Source organism: Saccopteryx bilineata, chromosome 1 (assembly GCF_036850765.1).
Source record: "Saccopteryx bilineata isolate mSacBil1 chromosome 1, mSacBil1_pri_phased_curated, whole genome shotgun sequence".
In the NCBI taxonomy this organism is placed as follows: Eukaryota; Metazoa; Chordata; class Mammalia; order Chiroptera; family Emballonuridae; genus Saccopteryx; species Saccopteryx bilineata.
In genome coordinates this window covers 365,396,186-365,406,296 of record NC_089490.1, presented here as the reverse complement: position 1 = coordinate 365,406,296, position 10,111 = coordinate 365,396,186, and the positions used below count along the sequence as shown (strand labels likewise).

Sequence of the window (10,111 nt, the reverse complement as noted above, 5' to 3'; positions counted from 1 at the left end):
GGTCTTGAACCTGGGTCCTCGGCATCCCAGTCCGATGGTCTATCCACTGCACCACTGCCTGGTCAGGCTCTAGTCCAATTTTTTAATTACCTTGGTCTTGATTTCTTAGTTTTAGTTCCACTAATATTTCTCACAACTGCCTTAATTCTTTGTGGAATTAAGGAAATATACTATATGTTTACAGTTGTTTGTATGAAGAGTAATATAATAATTAATAAATAATAATACAAGAATAAGCTCTGTTTTGCATACTCACAACTGTAAACCCACTTCTGCCCCCACCCTGTATTATATGTATATTATATGTATATGTATATATATTTGTATATATAAATCGAAAGAAGCACATTTATTCCTACCTTGGACACAACTGATAACATCAATTGTTGTCAAGCATTCATTAACAATTAGTTGATGAACCTTAAATACTCACTATGAAACACTTGAGGACAAAAACCATGTCATATTGACTTTATAACTATAACACATCAAGAATAAAAGTAGTTTGCTGAATGAATTGGAAAGAAACAAAATCCAGATTTCGGAATTGTAAGTTGGAAATCAGAGGTTCTATTTTTCACATTACTTTGTTTAATCACACAAACCAAGACAAATTTCCTTATATTTACTTCCTACAATGTGTAACTTTCACTTACACCTGATGGTCTAGGTCCCTGTGTAGTGTTTCAACAGACACCAAAACAACACTTTGAATTTATATGAATTGGTGTAATACTTGCATGGTTGAAGGTATTTCATTTAACTGTTTTTTGCACCAAAAAGTTATATTTCTATTTTTTTCTTCTCATATAATGGTCTTAAAAATAAGTACTTACTGAAGATTATACATATACTCATGAAGCTAATTGAGCAATATAAAGAGAATATACTTGTTACTTCAGGAAAGAAAGCACAAGATGAAATTTCAATACTAGAAAAAATGCTTGTTTTGTGAGAAAAGTCTTACATTCTATATTATAGTGGACTGTTACATATATTCTAATAAACCTGTAGGCAACTCTTATATTTGTACAAGTTGAGTATCATTAAAATAGAACTCGAAGAGATTTATAGACGAGGAGAACTCTCTTTACCATTTCCTTTTTTCTAGCATTGAGAGACTGGAGGTATGCTGTAGTTCTCCAATATTTCTTTATTTTTTTCAGATCAAATGACAATACTTTCAAAATATAAAATATACAGTTTCATCTTCTGTTCTATAAAACAGTGAAACATTAAAAGGCTTTAAAATACCAGGTCTTTTTGGATATTCCAAAGTGTGTTTGCACTCTTCTTAAAAAGGGCCTCCTCCTCAGAACTCAAGGTAACTTTCACAATATCTGAGACACCATTTTGCCCCAAGATACAAGGGATACTGAGAAAGATTTCTTCATTTACTCCATAGAAGCCCTAAAAGGCAAAATCAGATTATTGTTCAGTAACCTGACATGGGAAGGCAGCTTTACAGGACAGCTTCGGAGTAACAGTTAACAAGATTAAAAAGAGATCGGAGAGACCACAGAGCACAAGAGTCCCTCAGACGGTGGGTAAATGATCGACGACAAAACCAAGTGCATCCTAATGTCCTACGCCCATGTGGACCTTGTGTTCAGTAACATGAAAAATGCACCAGAGGCCTCAAAGGGACCAAGAAAGACACTGTCTACTACTCCTTAGCAGGCCATCCTTCTATGGGAAAAGATGCCATGCAGTCCTTTCTGATGTCATTTTACCTGATAAAGGACTGAGAAATCAAACAGCCTGTGTTTGGTATAAACTACATGAAGAGAACAGTGAATCCTGAAGCAAGAAGTGGCCGAGCAGTCTGTTCTGTATAAATTGACCTTCACACCAGGGAATGCCACTGAGTTTGGACAATGGATGCTACAGTTGGCATCTCAAGTCTCCAGAGGTAAAGCCTCCAATGGAAGCTATGGGTATGGGTACTCTCTCATGCCTAGCAGGTCCTCCACCAGTTGCCAATGGAATATACCCCTGTCCTCCTGGCTACCTCTATCCACTGCGCCCACCCGATTCTATCCTGAACCTCCCATGATGTACAGTGCCCATGGAAAAGGTGCAGTCATGGCTACTGCCCTATCCTGGGCCTGCTGAACCTCTGGTCAACAGCTCGAATGTTCCTTCCACCCCTGCAGCTGAATCCAAGGCCAGAGAGAGTCTATTAAAACCTGCACAACCCACACAGTGCCTACATGCCCATAAAGAAGCCTCTGCCTCCTCCCTACTATTCCTGGAATATTAGAAGTAGGCCCTCTACATCTCCCTGCCTCTCACCACTCATTGCTCTTTCCTATTTCAATCTTTGTGTTGAGTGTAGGGTTGGAGGATGTGATGGGAAGGTCTTGTTCTTCATCCAGGTCTGATTATAAACAGAGACCAGGAACTAGCATTCAGGGAAGGGAAAAGCCCCTGGATTCTGGAGTGGGGCCTCCCAGCTCCCCACAGTAGCTCACAGGCACCACTCAGCCAAGCTTCTCTCTCACCATCTCTGGGGCTCTGCTCAGGAGCTGAGGGTGCATCCCTTGATCCTGTCTTGCTCTAGTCACCCGCAGAGACTCTCTGGCCATCTCCTCCACGGAAATGCGGCTCACTCCTTTTGGTAGCCACATTATATTCAACCTCATAAGCTCCTTCAACCAACCATATGTTTTCCTCTGAAGACCCCCTGCCAGGCTGCAGTCATATCCACTCCACTCTGGTCTGTGCCTAGTCATGGAAGGCCACTGCCCACCAGACTGTCAACCCACATTCCATTCCCAGCCAGAGTCCACCTCCAGACCCACTCACCTTCCCTTCTTTTCCCTGTCCCTGGTCATTCTGTTGCCACCTCTGTGTACCTTCTGAGGTTTTAACATGAGCCTCCTCCGGGGGATGGGTGGCCGGGGAAGGCAGCCCTCTGCTTCTCTGCTAGCGTTCTAGGAATCTGTTCCCCTCTACTTTCTCTGTCTCTTTTCTAGAAGGGGCTTCTCCAACTAGAACTGGAGAATGCGTGTCCATTCTATCATGCCACTTGGGGGCTGCTGAGTGGGCTGGAAACAAGGGCCCTGACCCCTGGGGCCTGGCCTGGCCCTGTGTACTGACCATGACCTGCAGCCACCCCCGGGACCTACCCTCGTCTTTCCGGTGACTTGGCTGTGCTTCCTTTTCTTGTCTCCATGCACTTCCCTTTGCTCCCGTTGCTCTCTGCACTCCAGCAACCGACCTTTTTTTCAGATCCTCAAGTGTTCTCTACTTATATCTGCCTCAGATCCTCTTACACGTGTGTACCTTCTGCTTGGAATATTAGTCCAGCCTTCCAAACCTGCTACTCATTCCTTGAATTAGGTCACGATTTAATTCCTTGGAAAGACTTGCCCAACCACCACCCACACCCCCTTCCCAGAGCAGTGAAATTCTCTGCTTCTATACTCTTCGCACTTTTTGGTTTTTCATCATAGCACTTAGCTATAATTCATTATTATATATTTTCTTTTATAATGGTTTTGTTAAGTCCATTTTTTTCATTAACTTCTATAAGGGCTCTTTTTTTGTTCACCATTCTATCCTCAACATCTTGTTCAATGCCTGGCACATGGTAAGTACTCAGCAAATATTAACAATAATAAATAAAAATCAATTTAAGCCTACCTTAACCATAGTGGAAACTGGATGCACTCTCCTAAGATTTTTCAAAATCGATCCTGCCAGATCTGTCACAGACAGGCCAATAGCCCAAGAAGTGTACCCCTTCAGCCTGATAATCTCATAGGCACTACAGTTGTAGAAAGTTAAGAGAACCAAATTAATGAGATGTCAACTTAAAGAATTTATTTCAAGCATCCATTTTGAAGCATCCTACATGTCAATGCCACTCTATTAAAATTTTCTGAGATTTCTAAGAATTATTTGTAAATAAGCAATAGAAGTTTATAAACTACTCTCATAAGCTTCATTATTCACTTTAAGTAATAGTTCATCCTTCTTTTATCATAAAGGCAGAAAACTAGGGCATATATATATGCCACTCAAGATGAAAACAGGTTTAAACTTTTTGTTTTTTGCTTTTTTCTTAACTTTTTAAAATTTAATTTTTAATTTTTTTAAAACTTTTTCACTGAAGCCTAACCAGGCGGTGGCACAATGGATAGAGCATCTGACTGGGACGCAGAGGACCTGAGGTTGCCAGCTTGAACACAGGATCATCCAGCTTAAGCATGGGTTTACCGGCTTGAACGCGGGCAGTGAGTTGCTGACTTGCAGCCCAAGGTTGCTGGCTCGAGCAAGGGGTCACTTGCTCTACTGCAGCCCCCCGGTCAAGATACATATGAGAAAGCAATCACTAAACAACTAAGAAGCTGCAATGAAGACTTGATGCTTCTCGTCTTCTCTTCCTTCCTGTCTGTCTGTCCCTCTCTCTGTCTCTCTCTCTGACTCTGTTGCAAAAAACCAACAAAAAAACTTTTTAATTGAATTTATTGGGGTAACGTTAGTTAATAAAATTATATAGGTTTCATGTGTACAATTCTACAATATGTCATCTGTATATCGTATTGTGTATTTTGTATTATTGCTTAAATATCCAAATATAGAATCTGATCACCTTCACAGTTAGCATATATATACCTTGCTAACCACTTAAAATTTTTAGTAGGGTACAATGTATACAACTAAAGCCATGCGGCCCTGGCTGGGTGGCTCAGTAGATAAAGCACTGATCCGGCATTCCAGAGGTTGTGGGTTCAAGCCCCTCGTCAGAGCACATATGAGAAGCGATCAATGAATGCACAACTAAGAAAAGCCACATGCACATAATTTTCCTAAGACTATATCATTAAACTATATATTAATATATCAACAAATTTTTTTTTTATGTATTTTTCTGAAGCTAGAAACGGGGAGAGACAGTCAGACAGACTCCCGCATGCGCCCAACCGGGATCCACCCGGCACGCCCACCAGGGGGTGATGCTCTGCCCTTCCGGGGCGTCGCTCTGCCGCAACCAGAGCCACTCTAGCGCCTGGGGCAGAGGCCAAGGAGCCATCCCCAACGCCCGGGCCATCTTTGCTCCAATGGAGCCTCGGCTGCGGGAGGGGAAGAGAGAGACAGAGAGAAAGGAGAGGGGGAGGGGTGGAGAAGCAGATGGGTGCTTCTCCTGTGTGCCCTGGCCGGGAATCGAACCCAGGACTTCTGCATGCCAGGCTGACGCTCTACCACTGAGCCAACCGGCCAGGGCTCAACAAATATTTTTATATAAATATATAACATTATAGGATAACATTATACTGACATAAATATATCAACAAATCATATCAATAATATATGGAAATATAGAGAAATGTTCATAATATATTTTCAAAGGAAAGTAACAGTCCCTAATATTATGTAATTTCTTATCTCAGGCTTGTAAAAAACAATATATTTTTACAGAAACCTTAGAACTGCATCAATTGGCCAAGTTATCGATAGTGATTATGTTTAAGTGACAGGCTTACAGGTGGTATTATCTTCTTTATGCTTTCTTGAATTTTCTTGTTTGCTACAATACATATGTATTATATTTTTGTATTGCCACCAACGGTGGTCTCAGGTTTGGATTGATTCAAAGGACAGAGGTTTTAACTTAGCACTAAGTTTATTTAGTTTTGAAAAAAGAATCCAGGATAGTAAACACAGAATGTACAGCATCGTTATTCATATCGGGTTGTTTTGCAACTACCTACACACAGTTTCAAGGCGCCAGAACTGCACATAACACGCTTGGTTGCAAAAGATATGACTGACACGTAAATGGACCACCTCAGCACATAGCAGCTGGGCCTGGACTGTACTCATTGTGGTGTGCTGTGATTTGACTGTCAACCTAGAACCAGGGGCCCGATTAGAATCCATGAGAATTGGTGTCAAAATCAGGATTAGCTTTTAGACTCTCAATTGGTATCAAATAGGATTAGCTTTCAGATTCTCAATTCAATATGACCAAGACTCTATGGGGTAAGTAAAGGAAAGGGAGGAAGATTACGCCTAGTGAGTGATTAATTGATAGTGTATAAGTTGAAGAAGGCGCTGCAGTAGGTAACTGGGGACAAATATTATTAGTGGAATCTGGATGACAGATTTATCCTCTCAGGAATTAACAAAATAGCTTCAGAAAAAGAAGAGAGTTGAGAAAAATATGGCTAAAAACATAATCCTTTAGTTGTTATTAACCATCCTAATTGAAAATAAAATGGCTAGTGTAAAAAGGTTAAAGGGGGCAAATAGAACACACAGTTCTAAGGCTGGTATTTTAAGACAAAAACTGATCCATGTTGTAAATTAAATGTTCTATCGGGAACCTGCAAGGACATCCTATTAAATACTGATGCCACCCCTCTGCAATTGTTGGGTAGGCACCAAAAAATCAGAGACTATAATATAAAAGAATTGTGTCATTTTTAGGTAAACACTAGCAGTATTCTGAGGATTCTTTATAATTATAGACTCTCTGCAAAATAACCAAAGGGCAAACAATTTAATTTTGGCCACTGCACTGTTGAGAGGACTAACTGGAATGAGTAATGATCTATAATGTGTTACAATATTTGGTATTGAAATTACATAGGACTTCAGTGGAAAATTGATCTTAATTATTATTCCCTGTAGCAGCGATTTTCAAATGGTGCTACAAGGATTTTTAAAACATGCACTACCTGACTATTTAGTCTGGGGCACTGACCTCTTTTCCCTTAGACTGTCAAATTTAAAAAATACAAAACCAGCACAACAATAACTGTCTGGTGTGACTGGATCAAAATTATACCTATTTTGTTTTGTCAGACAGGCAAAAAAATGTGTTTTCAGGTGTGCCGCAGAATTTTAGTAGTTTATGTGTGCCATAAGATGAAAAAAGTTGGAAATCACTGTTTTATAGTAGGAGTGTTTCAACTTAAAAAGGAATTAACATTCCCTGTGGTACAATTATTAGGGATTGGGCAGACAAAAGACTAACACTGTGCCATCCTACAAGAAATAGATGGGCTGCTCCCCACTTGGAAACCAGTATTAGCTAAACGTTCCTTAGTTGGCTGGGTTATGCCTCCAGTTATCTGGTTGCGCCTCCAGATAAGGTAGAGTCCTGCATTTACTGGGAAGTGGACTCTACTGGTCCCTGAAACTGGAAACATATAGTATATGGTAAGGGACATTTCTGTTGAGAGGAATAGGAAATGATACTAATATTAAGACGTGTTTTGTTTGCTGGGGCATTAAGTTACTCTCTCACCCAAAGCTACTGGGTGTAACAAAGATTTGTAGGTTCTCTAAAGAATTTTAAGAAAATAAAACATAATAACTATTACCAAATGAAAAAAATTTTTAATCTGGGAAATTGACCTAAAATTTCCAATTCATGCAATCCCTATGGAAATAGTTTGGCCATAAGAAGAAATTTGCTTTAGAGATACTGAACATATAATTATATGTGTCTATCAATACCTTTAACAAGTCATGGAGAGGTATCACAAGTAAAGGGTTATCAGAAGGTAGGGACCTGTTCCAAAAAGGCAGGAGTATCTAGAAAGAGGACCTGGAGTTTGCTTTTGCACAAAACAGTTTTTTAGGTTAAAGAAATACATATTTAAGCACTGGAGGATGCTGGAATGATAGCAAAGAAGGAAGCACTAAGATTCTTATCTGACTACCTAAGCAATAAATTATACTGACAGAATCTGTCTGATACAACTCTTTGAAACTCTGAAGTCTTTTGAAGGCTTGAAACTGCTAGAGGAAGGTTTGTATATTAAATTGTGGTTAATTTCAACCAATTGAAGATCTTAGCACAGTAGCAGTTACCCATCCCTCACCTCTAGCATGCAGCTGTTCACATGCTCTTAAAGCAGCTTGCCTACCGCCTGCAAAAAGGACCCTGTCCTCCAAATATCAGTGGTCTGTACTCTAACTGGCTGGTTGCTGCTTCTGAAGACAGAGGTACTGAGAAAGAGGGGGCAGCCATTGTTGTGCTTCCCACCAGTTATTGCAAGCCCCTCCTCCTCTGGCTAAAGTGACCTCCAGGAAATTAAAAAACCAGGCACCCTTCATTTTCCTCTTTTCCCCCTTTTGGAAGCTGGAAATTAAAGACTAAAACATACAGAAGCAATTACATATATGGAAGAAATTACAAAATAATCATGCATGTCCAGAGAAAGGTACAAGCTCAAAAAGACCTGAATGCCTCAGACTAATCCCTTGGGACAAAGACAGCCTCCACCAATCAAAACCTAAAATAAAATAAAATAAAATACCCAAACCTGTCTAGCAGTGGCACAGTGGGCAACTGTCCACACAATCCCAAAGGTCACCAGCTTTAGCCCAAAGGTTGCTGGTGTGAAAAGCCCAGGGTCGTTGGCTTAAGCAAGGGTTACTTGCTCTACTGGAGCCCCACAGTTAAGGCACATATAAGAAAGCAATCAATGAATAAATAAGGTGCCACAACAAAGAACTTGAGGCTTTTTATCTCTCTCCCTTCTTGTCTGTCTGTCCCTATCAGTCCCTCTGTTTCTCTCTCTCTCTCTCTCTCTCTCTCTCTCTCTCACATACACACACACATTCACACAAAAAATAAACAAACAAAATGAAAATATCAATAGGCCCTGGTTGGGTAGCTCAGTTGGTTATACTGTCATCCCAACATATCAAGGTTGTGGGTTCATCTTCATCAAGGCACATATAAGAGTCAACCAATGACATCATGAATAAAGTGGAACAGCAAATTGATATCTATCTCCCTCTCTGTCTTTCTCCCTTTCTCTCTAAAATTTTTTTTAATTATTTTTTTTTCTAGAAGTTAGAAGTGGGGAGAGTCAGAAAGACTCTCGCATGTGCCTGACCAGGATCTACTCAGCATACCCACCAGGGGGCGATGCTCTGCCCATCTGGGGCATTGCTCTGTTACGGTTGGAGCCATTCTAGCGCCTGAGGCGGAAGCCATGGAGCCATCCTCAGCGCCCAGGCAAACTTTGCTCGACTGGAGCCTTGGCTGCAGGAGGGGAAGAGAGAGAGAAGAGGGGGAAGGGTGGAGAAGCAGTTGGGTGCTTCTCCTGTGTGCCCTGACTGGGAATCAAACCTGGGCCTTCCACACACCAGGCCAACGCTCTACCACTAAGCCAACCGGCCAGGGCCTAATATATTTTTTAAAAATGAAAATATCAATAAATAAATAGAAAACCTAAAAAAAACCCACCCAAATTCTAGAACCAAAAAAGGACCATACAGTTATGCATCACAAAACATTTAGGTCAATGGGCCACATATACAACAATGGTCCTATACCATTATAGTGAATCTGAGAAATTCCTATCTCCTAATGACATGGTAGCCATGTTAAGGTCATAGAGCAATACACTACTCATGTGTTTGTGGTGATGCTGGTGTAAACAAATCTACTGTGCTGCCAGGCATATAAAAGCATAGCACATGCAATTATGGGCAGTACCTAAAAAGGGAGCATGATAATAAATAACTATGTAACTGCTTTATATATTTACTATACTACACTCTTTCAATTTATCTTAAAAAAATGTTTGCTGTAGCCCTCGCCAGATAGCTCGGTTTATTAGAGCATCGTCCCAAAGTACAGAGGTTGTAGGTTCAACCCCTGATCAGGGCACATACAGGAAAAGATCAATGTTCCTGTTTCTCTCTCCTTCTCTCTCTCTCTCTCTCTCTCTCTCTCCCTCTTCCTCTCTTTCTAAAAATCAATAAATAAAATTTAAAAATATTAAACAAAAATTGTTTGCCATAAAGCAGTATGTGGTGTTATGCCAGCAGTGGCCTCATACATCTCATGTTCACTATGTTTCTTGACTGCTTCATAATCTCATGTTGATTTGTAAAGTAATAGGCTGTATGTACAGGCAGGCATGTAGCCTGAAGCAATAGGCTATACCATATAGCCTATGTGTATAGTAGGCTATACCAGTTAGGTTATATATTATACACTCTATCATGTTCTCACAATGACAAAACCACCTAATGATGCATTTCTCAGAACATATTCTCATCATTAAGCAGTGCATGACTATCACTGAAATAAAAAATCTGCTAGAGATATTCAAAGGCAGATTTGAGCAGGCAG

General features: G+C 40.4%; 1 protein-coding gene and 1 pseudogene across 2 annotated transcripts in view; one reads left to right on the top strand and one right to left on the bottom strand.

The window, feature by feature from the left end:
• Positions 1-1,245: 1,245 nt before the first annotated feature.
• LDHC (lactate dehydrogenase C) overlaps positions 1,246-10,111 on the bottom strand; it is a 71,499-nt gene continuing 62,633 nt past the window's right edge. For both annotated transcript variants that reach the window (XM_066253859.1, XM_066253860.1), the window contains 2 exons: positions 3,649-3,772; positions 1,246-1,410 (listed from right to left, as the gene is read on the bottom strand). In XM_066253859.1, the coding sequence (XP_066109956.1) occupies positions 1,246-1,410; positions 3,649-3,772 (289 nt within the window). The remainder of the gene's footprint in view (positions 1,411-3,648; positions 3,773-10,111) is intronic.
• On the top strand, positions 1,501-2,263 carry LOC136325570 (WW domain-binding protein 2-like; annotated as a pseudogene).